At 32.9% G+C, this 22,903-nt stretch overlaps 1 protein-coding gene across 3 annotated transcripts; it reads right to left on the bottom strand.

Moving 5' to 3' along the window:
• Nucleotides 1–22,408, bottom strand: LOC115709803 (LEAF RUST 10 DISEASE-RESISTANCE LOCUS RECEPTOR-LIKE PROTEIN KINASE-like 1.2). Of its 3 annotated transcripts, XM_030638026.2 has the most exons (5): nucleotides 22,229–22,408; nucleotides 21,108–21,901; nucleotides 1,649–1,681; nucleotides 1,247–1,507; nucleotides 1–1,142 (listed from the first exon to the last, which is right to left on the bottom strand). In XM_030638026.2, exons 2-5 carry the CDS (start codon nucleotides 21,754–21,756, stop codon nucleotides 214–216), a joined length of 1,872 nt encoding a protein of 623 aa, XP_030493886.2. In that variant the 5' UTR covers nucleotides 21,757–21,901; nucleotides 22,229–22,408; the 3' UTR covers nucleotides 1–213. The 3 variants fall into 3 exon arrangements, with proteins under 3 accessions (XP_030493886.2, XP_030493884.2, XP_030493885.2); XM_030638024.2 differs by having other exon boundaries at nucleotides 21,108–22,283; XM_030638025.2 differs by lacking the exons at nucleotides 21,108–21,901; nucleotides 22,229–22,408 and adding an exon at nucleotides 6,271–9,826.
• Between the last annotated feature and the right edge of the window lie 495 nt (nucleotides 22,409–22,903).

Here is a 22,903-nt window from a genome sequence, read left to right as displayed (position 1 = left end):
TTACAAGTCAGAAACATTAGTTAAAATCAGTCTCATTGTAGATGAGCCTCGTCCTTCATATGGAATGACACATTATGTACATCTCATTCAAGAGAAAAAAAAAACATTTAGTAGATGAAAAATCGAAATGAAAAGTCACCCACTTTAAGACATATTGAAGATAGTAGTTGCACTATACTGACTGAATAATACCAAGTGAAATGTACAAGAAACTTAACCACTTGCATTTGGGGTTGTATTCCTGCTACTACTCCAGCTTATTGTAACAGTGTCTGGGGAAAGTGTCAATGGACCACATTTTAGCAACCCAACATCATCTTCTGTGGAATCATTTTTGGCATTCTTGGTTTTATAACCTCTACTCTGTATGGCCTTTAGTTCTTCCAGTACATCAACCATAGATGGTCTCAAATCCTTCTCATTTTGAAGACATTGAAATGCTAATTCAGCTACGCCTGTTATAGTTTGCTTCACTCTAATGTCTGTATCAAACTTGAGACATGGGTCAACAATCTCATGTAATGTGTGATTTTGAATCCGATTGATAGCCATAGTAGACAAATTAATGTCGTGTCGATGCCTTGCTATGTCAACAGCAGGCATGGATGATACAAGCTCCATTAAAACTACCCCAAAGCTGTAGACATCACTCTTACTGGTCAGCTGGTAACATTGATGATACTCTGGATCAACATAACCGGGAGTCCCTTGTGGAGCAGTTGAGACATGAGTGACATGTGTTGGAAAGAGCCGAGACAATCCAAAATCTGCTACTTTGACTGAAAAACTACTGTCCAGGAGTATATTGGTTGTTTTCACATCACGGTGTACAATATCAGAGGCGTGGAGATATGCCAATGCACATGCCGTCTCTATGGCGATCTTTAGTCGCATAGGCCATGCTAGTGCACCAGGCTTAGCTCTTTGACCGTGAAGATGATCAGCAACAGTTCCATTTTGAATGTACTCATATACTAGAAGGAGTCCATGGCTGTGGCGGGAGGTGCAGCCGAATAGGGAAACAAGATTTGGATGGCGTAGGCTAGCTAAAATAGTAACTTCATTCATAAACTGCTCTACTCTCCTGCAATTGCTTTCGTAGAGACGCTTGACTGCAACTTCTCTGCCATCGTGTAGTTTTCCTGTGTAGAGATTCATCTAAACAAGTCAATTGCTTGTTCTTTTCTAGTGTTACAAAACTAGCTTTCAAGAAGAATCAACATTTAAAATAAAGGAGTGTCCTTACCATAATATACAGTGCCAAAGCCTCCATCTCCAAGTTCTTTGGATGAATCAAAATTATTTGTGGCTTCCACAAGCTCTTCATAGGAGAAGAGATGTACTCCAAAGTAAGTGCTTCCTTTTTCAATATCCTTTACGGAAGAGATATTAGAGGAAATGCTGCGAGACAGAAAATATGGCGGTGCATTTGTTTTTTTATTTCGACGTTGATAGCAAAAGACCACAAATCCCATCAGTATTATCCCAGCAAAAATAGCACCAACAGCTGCACGCGCACACACACACAAAAAAAAAAGATTTTAAATGATGCTTTAGTGTAAAAAGCCATATTCTACCTGGAGAGTAGAAAAAAATGGACACAATGAGAAGGCACAGTGAACTAAAACAGAGAGAATTGGTAAATTACCTATGCCACCCTTGAGGAGCCAATCCCTTTTTCCTGCAAAAAGTAATCAGAAAGTGGCTAAGCCTTAGAAAGAAATCATTGTACTAAACTAAAGAAGTAAATATATAAAGAAGTAGAAAACTTTAGACAAAAGAGCATAAAGCCTGTAATGAAACTCAAAGTGACAGTTTATAATTCAGTTCTTTCTTATTTGTTGAAGCAACAGTCTCAAAATATATAGTTTGCTTTTCTCAAAATAATATAACATTAATGAAAGGACTAAATTTGAATTCCCACAAAAGTGTCATCATCACAGGTGTTTATGTGAGGTCGATTACATTTTTTGCTTGTATTAAGCATTGTCTTCAAGTTGGTTGTATTAAAAAAAATAGTTGTCAAAAATTAAGCTCAGGGTTCTATTTTTACTATTTTAGAAAATACAAGGTTCATTTTGTCATTTAACAAAATACAGGGTCTAATCTATAACTTTTGCAAAACACAGGGTCCAAAATGGTATTTTTGTGGATTAAAAGCTTGAACTCAAGATTGAAACTTCATTTTATTCCTCTTGTAATTTTTGTGGATTAGATTGATTATGGAAGGGCTTATCATATTAAATGGTAGTAATTTAAACAGAGAACAAATTTTGATTTAAAGGCGCTAACCAAAGATAGAAGAAACTAGGCAAGGTTTTTCTAATCTTTCAAAGATCACTAACAATCATTTTCCGCTTCCCAAAACTTCAATGATTTTGACATGTTTGAAATTCTTGGTTAGGACTCAAGAAGAAAATCTCTTCCCCGACTAAAATTAAAAGAGCATTAATATAGGGTGCCTAAAATCATGGGATAATATTTTATAATTGATTAGTAATTTTTTATAATATTTATTAAAATAAAATAAGTAGAAATTAATATTAAATTGGACCAATTATAATATTACACATGACAAGAGTTTTAGCACTGTCCTATATTTCTCAAAGTTAAATAAACTTAGCTATTGTTGGAAACAGTGACGCCATAATTTTTTTTATTTCTCTTTTTTTGTTTTTGAGAAGTCTCCCTTTATTCAAGTAATATTTTATTTATTTGGTCCAAAAAAATAAAAGTATTTTATTTTGGCAACGACGAGAGATTTGAATAGTCAGAGGTTTTGAGTAATTAATTCATCAAATAAAATAGTCGATCTCTTCAAAAATACTACTTTGATTGTACCTGCCAACTTAATCAGCAAAAAATCAAGTTAACGACCTTCACCTTTTATAATAAAGTTATAAAACTAATCTTTTGTTGAAACGAAAGCAGAGAATAAGGAAAATTTCAGTCCACTTTCCCTTTTCTAAAATAATAACAAAAAAATTTGAGAAAATTTAAAATAATATAATTACTTTAACGTAGAATAATATAATTTTAAGAAAATCGTGAGTAAATTCAATTTTTAAATATAATTTTCTGACGGTGAAACATATATATCTATATAATATGTAAAATAAAAGGAGAAATCTAAAATAGATTTTTAAATATTGAATAAAGGATAAGTCTGTGGAAGGATCACAGGAAACATATACACAATTATTCCCAGGAACGTGCCAAAATAATCATTCTTTCTTCCTTTTTTTCTTCACTATTTATTCATTTTCTGAAAGAGCCAAAATTATTCCAGTTGTCATGTATGTACTTAAATATGTTCATTTTTTTAAATGTGATAAATATATTTCGAGAATATGAAATATTTCTAGTTTTAAAATATATATAAACATCATTACTAAACGATTATAAATATAGATATAATGGTTTCTTTGTTAATTTTTTTTTATATCCTATTATATTTATAATATTATATTAAATTATATGTATTTTACATAGTATTTTTATGTAAAATTATATATAGTATGAATTTTTATAATATTTACATATATAAAATTTTAATATAAATTTAAATTTAATATAATATTATATAGAAATATGATATATAAGGTATAATACAATAAGACGCTAACAAACGAATCCGAATCCTATATGAACACAAAATTGAATAAATAAGTAAATAAATAATTACGAAAAAAGAAAGTCGTAAATGTCGATAAAGCAGAAATACGCGCCTCAATCCCGTGTTGATTATGACAAAACAATTTATGAGAAAATTATACATTTAAATAATTATAAGTAATCGTAAATTTAGCCAACTGCACTATCCTTCCCAAATTCCAAAAAAAAAAAAATCCTTAATCAAATTTACATAATAAATTTCTGTATTTGCACTCAAAAAAAAAACATAATAAATTTCTGCCAAAAAATAAATAAATAAACGTAGTAAATACAAAATATTGTCATAAATAGTTAAAAATACTTAAAAATAAGAAAAATGTGTACTAAAAAAACTTAAAATAGCAAAAATTTACTGGGATCTACAATTTTTTTATATTTTTATGAATTTTAATTTTTTTATAAAAATACGGAAAAAATATCTTATGTGAAAGTATATTTTCATTGTTTATATTTAGGCATTTTTGTTTGAGATTTTTTTATTTTTATATTTTAAATCAGTTTTTTTTGTATTTTTACGGAATTTCATATAGAAACTCTTATTGCAACTAGCGCTGCAATTTAAATTGCAACCGAAAATCGTACAGAAATTCCTATTGCAACTAGCGCTGCAACCACTTTAGAAACTCAAACTGTAAATTAAAAAAAAAAAAAAGTTTATAAGATAATTCTCCTTTTTGTTTTCTTAAATGAAATGAGTGGGCACATGCAGCATGCTGATCGCTTAAAGCAAAAATATTCAATGGGTCTGTATACAACAACAATCTTATGTATGGGCTACCTATTTCATTGGACCGTTGACATATTCAACGGATGGCTACTCAAGGTCTAAGATGATGCAATCACCTTCCTAATTCAAGAAAATATAATCAATAATAAATAAATACCATACAATAAAATAAAATCTATATATGTCAAACAATGCTTAAACACGTAACACCATATCCTCGTGGAAAATTTGTGTTAAATTTAGTTAAAACAGTGTTAAAAAAAATTAACAAAAGTATTAAATTATAATTGAAAGTGTACAAAAATCTTATTAAACATATAAATAAAATCTAAAATATTTTTTTTGGGATGAAAAATCTAAAATATTTATTAATTACATGTATGTCAAAAAAAAATAAATAAAAAGTAATATTTATTATAGTATAAAATTTAACTGTGTTAAATTTACCATAATTTTTAATATATGTTAAATTTAAATAATATTATACACTATCATTGAACATAAATTAGATAAATTAGAAAAATACATATACACTATCTATCTTTATAGCACTATATTAAAAAAAAAAAAAAAAAAAAAAAAGGAAAGAGATGAGACAATTTGCTTATAGTTACTTTTAAAAAGTCACTAAGGCTAGCTTAGTGGTGAGGGATGGATGGTAAAAGGGAGAGGTCATGGGTTTGAAGCCAAGACCTTTAAGTTACAAGCTATTAATTGATTGTAAAATACCATTACGCTACACTCAAAAAAAAAAAAAAAATACTTTTAAGTCTTGCTTTGAAAAAAAAAATTACTTTTAAGTGAAATACCCATAATTCAACAAATGGAAACAAAGTTCCAGTTCTCTTTCCATCCCCGGAGTAAATTAAAGTTTTAAATGAATTTTATGTTTACACTTTTATTTTTCTTTACAAATATTGTAATTTTACTCTATTCCTACATCTAATCAGATAGAGTAATTTTTGTTCCAACGTGGATTCCAAAATTTAAGTTGTTCTTATTCCATTTTAGTTTGGTCTACCCAAGCAAAGACAGAATATGATGAGATAATAAGTTTAAAAAGCTTTGTCAATTCCGACAACCAATAAAACTGGTAAGAGGTGTCTATTACTTTTTCTTTTTGAAAGGATAAGAGCTGTCTATCTATCACGGTAATCGTTAATATACTACTTTAAAAGGATGGCATAAGAACAACACACTCAACGGACAACAAGTTGCTTATAATTAACACAATTACAAATCACAAAAAAAATTAGTGTCTATCAATGAAACTAGGCATAAACTAATTAAATTAGTATATTCTAAACTCTGAATTAGTTCTGCAACAATAATTTTCCTTCCCTTAGACTGTATAAGATGGACATATAAATTAGAGGGCCGTAGTTTTGAATTTCGGAAGATATATATCATGGATTCCATGCTCTACATTTTCAAAGAATAATTCCAAAATCAAGATAGAATATTGCTATTAAGTACTAATAGTATTTAAGATCATATAGAGGTGGTGTTTTAGGATTAGTTAGCGATGTTTACATTAAGTTATATGAGACCACATACTTAATTACACTAATACCAATATTTGGTACATAATTAGTATCTTTTAGTATTTTTCTTCAAGATAATATTGTCCACTGGAATGGTTGTGTCTCCGTACAACTATAATTTATATTCACTCCAAGGATTGTCTGGACACTCATTTGCCATTTACTTCCTTCCTAAATGACTATATCAATCATCGTCTTATCAAATGTAGCCTAACAATTATTAGCTATCACTAATTTTGGGTTTAATATATATTAACTTACTTAAAGTAACTCTAATCGTCCAAATAACTGAATTATTAAAAGAAGAGAAAGGATATGGTTTACCAGGATGTAGACAATAAGATGCCCGTTGTGTATAATGCCTTGGGCAAAAGCAGCTAAAAATCTCAATAGAATTGTCGTTGTAGCCACATATGCCGCCAGAATCCATGCAATCTTTACAATATGTCAATTCAGAGTATACTACTTCAAATCCCTTCCTCCAAGCTTCACCAATTGCAAGTATCTTCTCTTCACTGCCACCCAGGCTTCTTAAGCTTTCATTTAAAGCATCTTTGTATACAGAAACTCTTAAAGATTCACACGAATCCAACTCCTCCCCAGAACTGGATCTCAGGGATTCGATCACAGAATCGTTCGCATAATAAACAATTGTACTCCCTTTAACTGGTGTAGGGCACAAAAACCTGTTCTTCAAGAGTCGTTCTGCTTCTGAATTGTCGCAGCCATAGAGCAAAGTGACATTTTCTACCTCCTGAGGGAAGTAAAAGGGAACATCGTATCGATAAGTCAAATTTCCGCTAACAATGTCAACATTCCCAGAGCAAGGACCCTCCAACAGATCCAATCTCGCCGCTGTGACTGTAATGTTTTGATTAGAAGAATTGATACTGTATAAGATGTACTTGACATCCTGGATATTGAAAATAGAGCGGTTTTGGGGGTCACAGGAAACTTTGAAGTCCGGGTAGCCACAGTAGCTGGGTAGGTTGCCTCCCCAGAACGGGAAAAGAAGCTTTTTTATGTGGCCGCACTCGTACGGAAGTTTGCAGGCTCTGAATTTGTTACCGTTATCTTTCTCTAATTGTTGGCCTTGATATGAATCCAAACTACTGGACCAGATAACCAAGAAGATGACTGCGACAAGAGGTTTCAAGAGAAGCTTCATGGTGTGCAAGTGGCTAGCTAAGCTCTCATGAAGAAGGGGCTTGGGTTTTGATGATTTAGAAAAACATATAAGGTCAAATAAGAACTATTATTATTATTTAGAAAGATACGTGAATGTTTTCTTCTTCTTGATTTACTTTTTCTATTTCTCAACGGAAATATATAAGAATGGTGGGAAGTAGTATTCGTTGGTTTGTTGGAATTTTCTAAGCAAGAAAAGGACTAATAGATCTTAGGTACGACTCATATAATATTACAGAGCTTAAAGTTATCTTTGGTTGAATATTAATTAATTCATGGCCGCCCACACGCCACATACAAGAAATAAACAAAAACACCTATATATAAATATTATATATTTATATATAAATATGTTTATATAAACAAATCCTCAAATGGATGAACTGATTGGGAAATTACGAGGGAGCTTCCTCTGATCTATAAAAAATTTATATTAGGGGATGTGATATTCAGTGATACAACATCAAGTTATGTTACAAAAATCCAACTTGCATGTTCACGTAGACGTAGAAAAAAGAGGGATGAATTATCTAAAAATAGAAAAGAAGAAGGATGGAGGGCAAGGTCATGGCAAGAAAGTGAAAGAAAGAAAATCACCTTCTCCGTCAAAGTCACTATCAGAATAGCATGGCAACCACAGGAGGAGAGTTTGGACAGAAGGAATTATTGTTGTAAGTGAGACTCAAAATTATATCGAGCGTGAAGTACCAATTCTCACCAAAACCTTGAAAAAATTTCATTAATCAACCAACAAAAGCTACAACTCCAAACAAATTACAAGCCTCCCCTGCTCCCTACCGTCATTGCATTTGATCTATAAAAGAAAGAAAGAAAAATTGTATCTCTTTTGGAACAACGATTCCTACACACTAAAGAGGTTCTAGCCATTCGTTTCTTAGATCAATCTATCAACACAAGCTAATTAAGTCATTGTTATCTTTTCGAAAATACAAAGGTTCTAGTTTATCCATAGGCTATATACTATATAAGTATACCCTCTGATCGAGGGAGTCAAAAAAATACTCATCCAAAAGCAGTGTGTACCAATTACGATAGAGTGGATCAGCTGAGCTATTTTGCAAAAGTCAAATGAGGGAATTGGCACTTGTAATTTTCAAGGTTAGCTGATCAAGGCATGAGGGACGATATGGCGGAAGTCACCTTGGCCCAAGAGTGGCTCGATGTCACTCTTCCACAAGAGTGACAAATGTCACTTGGCCATGACATCGGGAATGTCACTCAGCCATCGTTGAGAATGTCACTCGGCCATGACGTTGAGAATGTCACTTGGGCATGATGTTGAAAATGTCACTCGGCCATGCCGTTGAGGATGTCACTCGGTCGTGACGTTGAGAATGTCACTCGGGCGTAACGCGTCAAAACTTGGTGGAATTTTCCCAAGCAAGAGAAGAGTGAAGTGACAAGGATACGATCACAAGGACAAGGTAATTGCACGCGAGGAGAGTACGGCCCTGCCTTCTGCAAGCTTTGAAAGTAAGAAGGTACGAGTAGTACATCTGCAAGGTCTGAGGAGCTGACAAAGGGTACACTACAGCCATTACCCTCGCAACCCGAGACCACCTGTCAACAGACAAGGATACGAGGCGCAAGACCACCTCCTACACCTTCGATTTGCAGCCTGAAAGTGACAACTTGTCCCCTTTGGGACCACTATTACCTCAGGCCATTAGAGCCTATAAATACTCCTTCCTTAGATGTGAGAGGAGGTTGGAAAATCATTCTTGTAACCACCATATTGCGAGTAATATAAAGTTTTTATTTTCTCTCTACTTTAAGATAGACACTTGAATTTATACTTTCATCTTTTTCTTCATCTTAGTTTTGAGTTTGGAGTGGAGTTTGATTTTCCAAAAGACAAGTTAGTTGACGAGTTCTCACCGTCAACAGTTTGGCGCCGTCTATGGGAACGACAGGCTAAAGTCATGTTGTTTCCTCATACATAATCATTTCAAAATGCCTAGACGCTCTCGCCGTCTCCAAGAAATGGAGGTTTGCCTTGACAGCATTCAATGGATCACCTCCAGAAAAGAGCCACCAACACCCATGGCTGAAGAAGTTGGCCAAAACAGCCAAGTACCTCAAACAAGAGGAGGGGGAAACCTACGTGAAAAGAATCTAACACACACACCAAGATGGAGTAACTGCATTCGTCACACCTGACGGTGAGAATAGTCTGCAAAGGCAAAAAATATCGCCATCAAGGCACCAACACCTTGAGATCCCTGTACCTCGCGCATCGCCCCAAAAAGGGGAAACGAGCCAACTTCGTGAGCCCGAAATCCCAAACTCATCACTATGAAGTCAAATTCACAACTTCATATTTTTACTTTTCTAACAAGGTGAATTACTGAAAAACTGAGTAGTTTTGAGTCTCTCGTTCCGAGAACTGGTGACCAGCTTTGTCAAAACACAGAAATAGACTAAGTGATGTCAAAATATCACTTAAGCATAAAAAAAAAAAAAATAATCCTCGATAGGTTTGCCCACTCACCCAGCGTCTAAGTTGACATCACATGTGAATCTAGGCGATGGATGTCAACCTGGGCATTGGGATGTCAACCTGGGTGCTAGGCCCGGAACAACCTTCAATTAAATGGTCATAACTCACTCAATATTGATCAGATTGATGCGATTGAACTTGCATTTCAAAGCTATTTTAATGCTCTATCATGTCATGTCTCACACTTCAATCGCAATTCTGAAGTTATCGACTCCAAATTTCACCCCAAGAGAGTACGAATTTAAGGTGCGACTTACTCGGGCTGGGTCCCCCCAGGGCGACTCAAGCTCCAAAAATTGACAATCAACCTTCGAAGTTAATTTTCACCGTTAGATCATCATCTACGATCAAAAATAGCCTAAATGCATTTTCTATATTTTTTTTGGATTATTTTATTCACATTTAATAGGACCTCCTTCACTTATAAAAAAGAGAGCTCCACTAGCTCATTTTTTAAGTTGAGTTTAGTAGCCATAAGATCAGAGCATCTCTCTCTAGAAATTAGAGCATCCAGACTTAGTTAACTTTTTTGTAATTCATCTCGTGAGAAATAAAACTCGAAGCAGACGTTCATCTGATCCAATCCGCACTATTTCGATCGTAGTGCATCTGATTCGCACTAAATGCGGATTTCATATTTTGGATCCAATCCAATCCGCATAGTAACTTAAATCCAATCTAATCCAATCCGCAAAAGTGCGGATTGGATCAATTATTTTGGATTGGTTACTTTGTAATATTAAATTATTTAATAAATATTAAAAAAATATATTTGTGTTCGCATAACTAACAACAAATAAAACAAATTATTATTGTTTTATGTGTCCAACAACAAATATTAACTAAATAAAAATAATAAATTCAAAGCAAAAAGAAAAAATTGTATGTATAAAGATGTTTAATTTTGTTTAAATTATATTTTTTTTTATAAATAAGAATGGATTATATATTTGAGATTTGAAATATATTTATATCATATGTATTGGATTTTTAAATTACTATTTTTTACATTAAAATATTAATTGTATGTATAGTTTTTAAAATATCTTTATATATTAAAAGTGCCTATCTAACGGCATTTCTTGGTTTAACATTCTTGGTTTAACAGAATATACTTAAAAATAAAAGAATATTCTGTTAAATTTAACGATTATGTTTGATCTCTCGTTAAAAAATAAACCCAATAATTAAACAAAAAAATTAAACAATCTTTTAAATAAACAATCTTTTAAATATTAATAATCTCTTTTTAAATTAAAAAAATCATCTTAGCCACATATCTCTCTAACAAACCTATCTGGGAGAATATTAATAATTTTTTTATTTATTTTTTAAAAAATAAAAATATAGATAAAATATCTAGAAAAGATAATATAAAAGAAGATTGATTGTGTTGGCTTAGAGATTTTTGGGCTTGGGCTTAAAAAAATAATTAAAAAAAAAAAGATGAAATGGGTTGTAATTAGTATTTACCTTATATGTTTGTGCTTATTTTTAGTTTTATTTTTAATTTTACCACCAAGAGGAGAAGGTTGAAAATATTAGAATATGAAAATATTATTGGTGCTTATTAGTAATTTGCAAAGAATGTGAAAGTCTATAAATATATAGTAGTGTAGCTATTATTAGATATGAAATGAGATAATAGAACTTTTTTCAATTAGAAGATTAATGTACATTTTACTATTAATAACATACATTATTATAATACAACTATGTTTTACTTACTAAATATACTGACACATATTTTATTTTTATAAAACAAATCGTTCAAATAATTATACTATTTTAATTATTAATTAAAATAAAAAACTAAAATATTAAATAAAACTAACACTACGTGGCTTGGCACGTAACAATCACCTAGTATATAAATATGTGTGGATTGGATTGGATTGGTTACTTTTACATGTCAATCAACATCCAATTCGCACAAGTACGAATTTTTGATTTTCCAATCCAATCAAATCCACACAAGTGTGGATATACGCATTTTGCAAATTGGATTGAATTGGATCGTGTGGATTGGATTGGATTAGTTATTTTATAAACACCCGCAACAGTGAGTGAACTGCTATAAATTCTTTGTGTCTCTCATAAATATACTTAACTTATAATTCATTCTCGCTAATCTAGCGAGCGGGTATGACTCAAGAATCTGTGTTTAGATTTTTACACTAATATTTTGGTGTTTTTATTGAGAACAACAACTCAAAATGAGCTCCTACTCTACAAGTAAAAGGGTCTGTGGCGTCCCTTTAAAACTGAGTCCCAAATTTGTATGCCTCATTTGACTCATAAAATTACTCTCTCATGTTAGAAGTTTTGGTGTTAGTCAATTGAATTGGCACCTAAAAAATCATAATTTTAACTTGTCCTATCATTAGTTATGCCTGTAATCAAAACAGAGTACTAGTCTAGAACTACTGCCTCTCTTCCCTGTCCACTAATAAATTTTGTAGCACGATCCTTGCAGTTCACTAATTAGTTTCATACGCTCGTACGATTGTTACATTGTATGAGAGACGTTGGACAAGTAGTTTTGTGAGGATAACCAACTTAATTGTATGGAGATATTTATCCACACTTCATATTGTTTACTGACAAAAATAAATACCAGCAAAACAAAAGTCTTACTGTTTTAGACTTCGAAGTATGTTAAATTTTTTATTTATTTCATTTGTGGGCATCGATATTATGGCTTTTGTCTGCATATCATCACCCCATGACCCAATTTTGGGTCTGTATTAAATCAATATGTAAATTATTTAAATCCTGTATAAATACATAAATGCATGGTCTGCATATCATGAATGAGTGCACATTTAAACCATTCAAATTTACATTGTGGTTTACTGAGTGAAAGAAGTGATCATATATACCAGCATATCTGAACCCGAATATATAGCCATTGATCGAAAAAAAACACAATCAGATATATTTGCTGAAATGAGGTGAGGATACACGCTGTCATTTATTTTTTAAGGATTTGTTCACCTCAAAGGCTGACAGAGAATTTGATGTGTATAATCGATCGGTGTTTAGTAGCAAAATAAGATCTGGAGTTTGGAGGGGGTGGACACATTGAAAGATAGAGAAAGAGAGCTTTTCAAAATGTTTTTGTGAGTTTGATGAAAGTGGTATCATTTGTTTCTCATTGTGTAATGCATTATACCGAAGACCTATTCAAAAGTACAATTTTTTGTTTTTCTTTTCAAATGAATGACCTGATCAAAACCCAATTTGATTGGTGATTAAATAAAGATGAGCTTGCTATTGGTCAACAACCCAAAGCATTAAAGAAATGGGAAAATTTAATTTACAAATCTGAAAAAGCTCCAAATTAATTAGAGGATGCTGCCTAATTATATAAGAATACAAAAAAATAATAAATAAATAATAAATAATTATATAAAATCTTAAATTCAATTAAATAATAAATAATTAAATCAAAAATAAATGTGTTAACTCTTAGTTGTGATTCAACGCGAAAAAAAGACTCCTCAACTTTCATAACTTTTTTATTATATGTGGGTTTCCGATGAGTCTCCACACTCCCCACCGCTCCCATATGAAAATGTTTTGCGTGGCATTGCCCGACCTAATCCAACTCATGCAACTTACAAACCAGAACCTTGTGAATCTCGTAAGCACCTCCACCCTTCGGGAACAAGTAAACCAACAAGACTTCTCTTTCCAACTCCTTGAAGAAGATCACTCTGGCACTCTTGGCCTCTATATTTCAACCCACCCCACCCAAAACAATAATGCTGATATATATACCACCCCCACTGTTACCATTCCTCCACATACCCAACAACCTCACACTAGCCCAAGCCCTTCCTTTACTGCTTTAATGATCGTTGCTTCTAGGGGATCCATATCACGCTCTGCATCCCTCAGATAAAAACTCTACCCTTAGCTCAAGAAGTTCTACTTCCCCGAATGCTAGCCCAATGAATGCCCCATGTTGACTTCCAATCCCAACCCCGCCACATTTTCCACCAATAATTTTACCATTGCAGGAGCCTCGAACCCCCTAACTTTTACTGTTGGCAGCTCCGAAGGCCCATCCAAACGGACCCAGACAAAGCGAAGCTCGCACACTAGCGTTGCTGGCTTTTAGAGACAATAGTCTACTGTTGCAGAGAGAGATGTTGAAGAGATCATGGCCCCTACCACAGCAAGACATAGTGGAAGTGGCTTCCAGTGAAGACGCAGGTTCTGTGGAGGAACAGGCCTGCCTACAGAAACAAATGTCTTAAGCTGGAATGCTCAAGGCTTGGGAGTGATCGAGCATTCCTAAACCTCTCCCTCTAGTCAAGATGTATAAGCCTTCTCTTCTTTTAAGAATGGAGTCTAGATTATCTAAGGGTTATTTTGATAGTCTTAGGTTGAAGTTGGGTTTTGTCCATGGTTTTGAGGTCCCTCGAATGTGGATGTACTTATTACTAATTACTCTATTAATCATGTTCATTGTTATGTCTCTGGTATCAATTTTTTTGGTTTTAATTTTAATGACTTTTATGGGGCTCCTAGTCCCACTATCGTTATAACACTTGGAAATTTCTTAATAGAATAAGTCGATCTTGTATTTCTTTGTCGTGGCTTCTTATGGGTGATTTTAATAGTTTTTTGACTTGGGATAATAAAAACAATGGCAATACTAGAAATGGCCCTTTGGAATTCTTTAGGGACTTATTGACAAATTCCATGTTGAAGCTCTTAATTTTCAAGGGCCTAGGATGACCTAGAACAATAACCATGCTACAGGAATGTACATGAAAGATTAGACCGGACCTTAGCTAACAAACCCTGGTTGTATTCCTATCCTAATGCTTCCCTCAAATCTCGATTTCTTTGGCTCTGACCATAGAGCCATTAACATGAAACTTGATAGTTCTTCCCCAAATGTTGGTAAGGTTAAAGGGGACAGGAGATTACTCTTCGAGAATGTTTAGTTGACTGAACCAAACTGGGAAGAGGTTATCCTTAAGGCTTAGACTCATAGTGCTAACTCTAGTTCTCTCATCCAAAGCCCAGCTTCCATACAGGAAGCTTGTGCTGATCACCTTTCAAACTGAAAGCATAAGTGTTTCTTTGGGTTCCCGAAGAAAATTTCCATTGCCTAGAGGAGCCTCGAGAATGCTAGAAATTTTCTTGACAACTCTGAGTAAAAATTAGGAAGTTGTAGACAAATTTAGATAGTCTTGTTTCTAAGGAAGAAACCTATTAGAAGCAATGCTCTAGAGTTAATTAGCTCCATGTCGGGAACAAAACACCAAATTCTTCCATAGGTTTGCTTCGAATAGGAAAAACACTAACAAAATTAACCATCTTTTCCTTGGTGATGGCACCAAAGTGGATAATGTTGAAGACATTCTCACCGAAATTGAGAGGTACTACACTAATCTCTTCACATCTCAAATTCTCACAACAGTGCTATTGATGATACAATTCAGGGTATTACTACCCAGCTTAACCCTGGCCAGCACCAGTTTTTAAAGCAAGTTTTTTCCCCCGATGAAGTGAAACAAGCCCTGTTCCAAATGTCCGCTGACAAAGCCCCTGGAATTGATGGTTTCAACAACCAATTTTACTTAAAAAATTGGAATGTTGTTGGCAACTCTGTCACTAATGCAGTGCTCAGTTCCCTGAATCATGGAGTTGATATCACCCATTTTAATACAACACTCATCACTCTTATTCCAAAGGTGAAAAATCCCTCTACCCTAAAGACTACCGCCTTATTAGGCTTCACACTACTATCTACAAAATTTTCTCTAAAATCTTGGCTAATAGAATGAAGCATGTTCTTAACCCCTTAATTTAACCAAACCAAAGTGCCTTCTCAAGGGAAGACTTATATCTAACAACATTATGATAGCACAAGAGCTCTTACATGCCATTAAAGGGAGGAAAATATGAAGCACTTGTTGGATGGAAATCAAACTTGACATGATCAAAGCATTTGATAAAGTAAATTGGTTTTTTTTCTAAATAAGGTTACACTGAAATCGGTTAACCTACCACATTCAATTCCCTGATTATGAACTGTCTTACAACAACTTTATACAAATTTAACATTAACGGTCAGGACCTTGGTCACGTCACCCCCACCCGTGGAATTCGGTAAGGTGATTCCATATCCCCTTACCTTTTTCTCCTTTGTTCAGAAGGTCTCTCTTCTCTTCTTAGAAAGGCAAAGGCTAAGAAAAATGTCGTTGGGATCGAAATTTCCAGAACTGCCCCTAAGATTTCTTACTTGCTTTTTGCTGATGATAGCATTCTCTTTTGCCAATTAAATATTCAAGCTTGCAATGCTATCAAAGAAATCCTCTCATGTTACGAACGCATCTTGAGAAAGCTTGTGAATTTTAACAAGTCCACTGCCTTTTTCTCTCATATACTAGCCTAACCTACCAAACACCCATCCAAGACTATATGAACATTCCAGCCACCAATAGTCTGGACAAGTATCTAGGCTTAGACAATTCTTTGGCCGCTGCAAGAAGCACTCTTTTAACCCCTTGAAGGATAGAATTTAGGCTTATTTGGACAAATGAAAAGGCAAATTGTTCTCTAAAGGTACTCCTGAAAGTTGTTATCCAATCTATTCCCTCTTATGCCATGTTTGTTTTCAAGCTTCACATCTCTTTCTGTAAATTCGTGGAGCGGGAAATGGCTAAGTTTTGGTGGGGATCCAAAGAAGGAGAAAGAAAAATCCATTGGAAAATTTGGACCTCCCTCTGCAACTTTAAATTCAATGGAGGTTTAGGCTTTCAATCCCTAGGTCCTTTTAACCAAGATATGCTTGCCAAACAAGTTTGGCGCATTCAAACACGCCCTACTTCCCTTCTTGCAACTCTCTTCAAATCCAAATACTTTCCCAATTCTACTTTCCTTGAGGCTAAATTGGGCCATGCACTCTCTTATGTTTGGAGCATCTTATAGTGGGGGAAAGACCTCCTCAAGAAAGGGCTCCGCTGGAGAATAGGAAATGGTGACACTGTGAGGATTTACTAAGATAACTGCATTCCAAACTGCCAGTTCCTACCCCGATTGAGTCCCCTAGCCAACCTCCAGTCTCTAGCCTTTTTCTTGACTCGAGAGACTGGAATGTTACCAGACTAAATCATTTCTTTACCAAGGACATTGTCCTTGATATCCTCTTTCTCCCACCTCTCATTATCCATAAGCCTGATTCTCTCTTCTGGAAGTTTACAAAGTTTAGAAATTACATTGTCAATTAAGGTTATCATCTAGCACAGAGAATTTTATGAGAGGCTAAGCCAACACCTTCAAATTCAAACTCGAATGTTAGTTGGTGAAAGCTCCTTTGGAATCTCAACATTCCTCTTAAAATAAAATTGTCATAATACTCTCCACCTGCTAAAAACTTGCGTCTTAGGAAGAGCAATCCCTCCCCTTTGTGCCCTCGTTGCAACACAACTCCTGAAAATATTTAGCATGCTCTCTTTGAATGCAAGTGTGTCAAGAAGATTTGGATAGGTACGTCTTTCAAAGCACTGATAAAAAGCAATGAAAGCAAAACAATACTTTTGATGCATTGCTTAGTGTTAAATCACAGTTAATGAAAAATGAGTTTGAATTGTTTCTTTGTGTACTATGGAAAATTTGGAATAGCAAGAACTCCTTTATTTTTTAGAAACTTGCAGGAACAGCCCTCCAAGATTTATTAGGAAGCTATAGATTTTTTCTAATTTTACCAACATGCTCAACACCAGCACCTTAAAGATGCCCCAGCTAAGGCCTCAACTCAGGACACTGCATGGATACCACCAAAAGCAGAGCAGCAAAAACTTAATGTCGATGGAGCGGTGTCCCTCAAAAAGGAGAAAATAGGTTTAGGTAACCTGGTCTGAAACTCCTCTAGACAAGTTATTGTCGCTTTCGCAAAAAGTAAAATGGACATGATGCATCCAAAAAGTGTTGAGGTCTGGACGTTATTACATTCATTGCATTGGTGTAAAGACAACTAGATTATGATTCATCATGTGGAAACCGACTGCCTGACTTGTTCAGGACATTAAATCATAGACACCAACCTTACCGAATACGGAGCGCTTGTGGACGCTCTCAAAGAAGTGTTCCTTCCCAACTATTTTCCTAACACACATTAGTAAGATGAGAAATACAACTGCTCACAATCTAGTCCAAATGTCTATTGGATTAGTTAACACTTGGTATTGGTCTGGAAGTGACCCTTTCCGACCCTTTCCCTTGCTCGTTGTAACCTAATGGGTCACTCTCCTCTCAATAAATATATATATATATATATATATATATATATATTCAACTTTCACAAATCATTTAAACTATCACTTGTTCATGTAATAAGTTTCCTACTTACCATGCTCCAATTAAATTATCAGATCTAATGAAATGGAAGAAAAAAGAAACTCACATATTGTTTATTTTTAGTTCATTTTAAAGGTATCATTTATGTTAGAGTTCTGAATTTTAATTTTTACTTTGAATCCTTAACTTTCTGAAAATATATGTTCAAAAACTACAAACAACTGAGTAAAATAAGACCGACTTCAAGGTCAGCGTTCTTTTTCTTTTTGAAATGGTAATGTGTTTTTAAAGAATGATATCTACTATCTAAATTTAGGTTAATGGGCCGAAGAAGATATAATTTTTTTTTTTTGAAAATTTACACAAATTATTATTTTTGGCAAAATTTTAGGAGAATTACTTTTTTTTTTTAATATTTTTTTAACTTACGATTTGGGTTGCTCCAGTAGTTTTTATACGGGTTGCTATGTGGATTTTGATTGCGATTTAAGTTACTTTATTAGTTGCTATGTGAATTGTTATGTAGATTTCTGTAAAAAAATGCAAAAAAAAAAAAATAAATAAAAAATAAGATTGGTGTAAAAAAGAAAAAACCCCAAAATTTTTAACATTTTTACAGTTAAGTACATACATTATTTACAAATGTATTTACATTTTAATTTAATACATTTTTACATAATTTTTTTTTTTCAATTTTCAATTTTTTATTTTTATTTACAATTTGACGGTATTCATAAAAACAATATAAAAACAAAAATACAACATGAAAAGAAAAGGAAATCAATATCAGAACAACATACAAGAAGGAAGAAAAAAAAAACAAGATCACAATACAAAAATAACATGAAACATCAATAGTCAGTATATATAGTAAATAAAAAGTTATAAACCATAGCAATATTTAAAATTCCGCAAAATTGTATTTTTGTAATTTTTTTGAGTATTTATAAAATATGCCTTTTTATGTGTTGTATTTAAAGTATAGAAAGGACTTTCCTTACAAAATAAATAAATATTATAGAAATGGCTTTCCTTACAAAAAAAAAAATTGTATAAAAATGGTTCTGAGGGATGATTTCACAAATACACAAAAATAATAAAAAAAATTACAAAAATACGGTTATATGGAATTTAAAACATCTTTATGATTTTTATGATTTTATTTACAGAAAAAAACGGTATTTTTATAAAAAATGGTTTTGATGGATTATTTCACAAATACACAAAAATAACAAAACAATTACAAAAATACGGTTGTATGGAATTTTAAACATTTTTATGATTTTATTAAAATAGAAAATACGGTCCTTTTATGTATTTTTATGTTGTACTCTTGTTAATTTGTTGTTAAATTTTTGTTATTTGTATGTTATTTATTGTTGTTGTTTTGATGTTATTTATTTTCTTGTTACTTTTATGTAGTTTTTTTGTTGTTTTTGTATTATTTTTATAGAATACCGTAAAAAATATAAAAAAAAAATAAACGTAATAATGTAAAAATTTTACAAAAATTAATATTTTATGTAATTATCTATTTGGGTAATTGGTGGGTTTGAGTATTATTCGGCCTATTTTACAAATTTCACAAAACTATCACTTTTCCTTTTCACTACATATTCATATATGTTATAAACACCTTGAGGCTTGAGCCAATGGATCGGGTGGGCCCTAGTACGGGTGTCGCCCGGCTTCGGTAGCTGTAATGTCACTTTCATCTTAGTCTTATGACTAAATGAAATATGGGTGTGTGTGTTGGAGGTCTTGGATTCGAGTTCCAAGTAAAATATGGTTGTAATATATAAACGCTTAAATAAATAAAAAAAAAGACTAAATGAAATATGGTTTTTATTTTATAGTTTTTAACATTTGCTAGATGGTACCAATATATTTACATGCATGTGTTGGGCGAAGCTGCAAGGAGTCAGTAGGGCAGCTGCTTCACTTGAAATTAAACCGGTACTAAGGGCCTAAATCTAAGAAAAATAAAATTGGGCCTTTGTATAAATACCTTTATGGTCTATTTATACTAAATAAAGTTATTTGGTGCACTGGTAAGTAATTTTAAACTTAGTCATTTAAGTTATTTATGAACTATTTTTTAATTTTATTATATCTAATTCAATAAATTTTATTAAGATTTTGAAGTCCAGTAAATATAAAATATATAATCGCCCGATTTTATTTCTAGTTTTGCCTGACTGACTTGGAGTTTCTAAACGTCATCAACTATTGTTAGTTTGTGTGCCATGTATTCTAAAGGCCTGGGCGCAGGCCCGTAAGCCAAGGGGAGATATTATCAAGACATAATTAAAATTGGGAATTACAATTTTAAGCAAGAGTTTACAATTTTAATGTCACTTTTTTATAAAACAATGTAAAACAACAAAATAGGACAATTAAAACAATAGTAGAACAATTAAAAAATAATCGTAGAACAACTGTGAAAAACTTAACACAGTATCTAGTATAAAACTTACTCAATACTTTACAAAAAAATTCTACTCCAAAATAAACAAGTTGAAAATTTCAAAATGTTGTGTAAAAAGCCCTTAAAATTTAGGTGGCTTTTGGTTGGGAGGAATTAAAACATATGAATAAAAATGGGAATAGGAATAAGAATAGGAATGGAATATATTTTAAAATAAATAAAAAAGAAATTGATAAAAAATTATTAAATTTTTTTCCATCATGCAATGAAATGGTGGAAAGGTTATTTTATTGGAATGACATTTCAAATGGAATGAAAATTGTTTTCTTTCTATTCCATTCCATTTCATTATCTCCAACCAAACGCTAGTGCGTTGTTATGGGAATGGGATTCAATGTGTATTTTTCTTTTTTTTGTGAAAAAAAAAATATACTCCAAGTTTCAACCATTTTCTCCGCTATGGGATTCAATGTATATATTTTCAAGTCAACCATTTTCTCCGCTATGGGATTCAATGTATGTACTTTCAAGTTTCAACCATTTTCTCCGCTACACAACTATCTAAAATCATAGAATTTACTACAACTACACATGCCGAAAAAGAACAACAAATAAATAAAAGGCATTAACTATATAAACACAATTTTTCTATAAGATCAAGAAGAGAGATAAAAATAATAATAAAAAAAATTATGTACTTACTTGGTGAATTTCCTGCAGTTTCAGATGGTGCAGGCTCAATAGGCTCAATATTATCAATAGTGGGGACGACCAGTTGTGGTGGTGGTGGTGGTGGTGGTGGCTGCTGTGGGATAGAAATAGTGTTGCTTGGACAGCTTAATGCATAAGCATTATCATCAGGACAGAAACATCTGAACTCATTCACACTAAAATCAAATCCACATTTTCCACTCGACAAAATACAATCCTCACATTTGTCTTCTCCCATGGAGCTCCACCCAACTTCAAACCCTTCTTCCATAACGTCATCCACTTTGAGCTTTTGACTCATAAAACCCGTTTTAAACGACTTCTCCATAACAGGAACCATAACACTAACATTGCAAGATGGAAAAATTGGAGAGTCCAATTCTGTTTCCATCACAAAGTAAGAGGACGTAGATATGTTATTTACAGTGCAAGGAAAGCTTATGAAGAAAGGAAAATCACCCTCATCACACTCGTATAACAAAGCGGCCATTTTATCTTTTTCCGTGTAATTGAAGATACTTGAATTCAAACTGGTGTTGGAGAATTTCTCGGGGCATATTGAATCAGATATATCCATTCTGGCAATCTTGAGAGTCCGGCCTTTCGGGTTGATATCCAGGATCCGAAACCGTTGGGACATTTCCTCGAACAGTATCTGGACGTCATCTGATTGGCAGTCGAGAGAGAATCCCGGGTGTCCACAGAAATTGGGCTCGCCAATTTTACGAAAAGGGTAGTGGAGATCTTTGAATTTCCCGCAATCGAAAGGGGCACAGTCGTTGGCACTGATATTGAAGCATTTTACATAGTTTGGGACGAAAGTAATGAAGAGAAAGAAATATACGAGATAAACAAAGGAATTCATTCACAAAGATACAGCTCAAAATGGTTAAGAGGAGGAAGAATAAGAAATTTTGATGATCAAATAGGTGAGAAGGAAATAGTTGCTAGCAGCTGGCTACTAATGAATATTATAAATATTTCATTTAACAGAAATGAAGTAAATTAAAACAAACAATAGAAAATCACAGAAGCTAGTTGACTAATTTGTTAAATCTATTTTAGAGATGTGATTGTGAAACAAACAACATAGAATAAAGATATGTGCTTACCTAACCCAGCCAGCACCACCCGCTATGGTTTGTTAGATTCAACAAGTGTTTTTCTTCATTAAAATTTGATGTTTGTTATTTTCGTTTTATAATTTAATGGCATAATAAATTCTTGTTGTAAACTTTCTTGGAAAATATGCATGAGTTCTTGCCAAGTCTTAATGAATATTTACTAATGAAAGCAATAAGGTATAAAATAATAATTTGACAATTAATTCGTTATGTACACGTATTCGAGTTATGGGAATAAGATTGACCAATAAAATTGCCACATATATATATACTATAACAAATGCTAATTAGTATATGATAAGTCCTCTCTCTAGCTAAGCTGTCGTTTTCTTGAATTTATTGTTTTTTTTTTTTTTGCTTAATTCTTGAATTTATTGTTAATGGGTGATATTTTTAATTTGTAATAATATATATATTTTGAATAAAATGCGTAATTATATAAAAGCTAGAAAGGTTAGACCTCATGGTCATTACAAAATAGTTTATCTGGAATAAAAGACGGATCAACAATACCAGTTACATTATTGGCAAAAGCCCACTTAATCACATTATGTGTTGTAAAATTACATAGTTTAGGGAGAAACAAAAAATTACAACTGAGCAAAAGGTTTGAGAGATGTTTACATTGAAGCATATAGTTACCAACACCCCAAATGGAACAAG

Source organism: Cannabis sativa, chromosome 3 (assembly GCF_029168945.1).
Source record: "Cannabis sativa cultivar Pink pepper isolate KNU-18-1 chromosome 3, ASM2916894v1, whole genome shotgun sequence".
NCBI classification, from domain to species: Eukaryota; Viridiplantae; Streptophyta; class Magnoliopsida; order Rosales; family Cannabaceae; genus Cannabis; species Cannabis sativa.
The sequence above is the reverse complement of the archived record's forward strand: the minus strand, read 5'-3'. Positions and strand labels throughout refer to the sequence as shown.

Excerpts from the sequence above, each read along its gene's own strand:
- LOC115709803 (XM_030638024.2), bottom strand. The coding sequence starts at position 21,981 with ATGAATTCCTTTGTTTATCTCGTATATTTCTTTCTCTTCATTACTTTC. Across the intron at positions 1,682-21,107 it reads AACTGCAGGAAATTCACCAA|GAAAAAGGGATTGGCTCCTC; the intron begins GTAAGTACATAA and ends TACTTTTTGCAG. Across the intron at positions 1,143-1,246 it reads CTTTGGCACTGTATATTATG|GAAAACTACACGATGGCAGA; the intron begins GTAAGGACACTC and ends ATCTCTACACAG.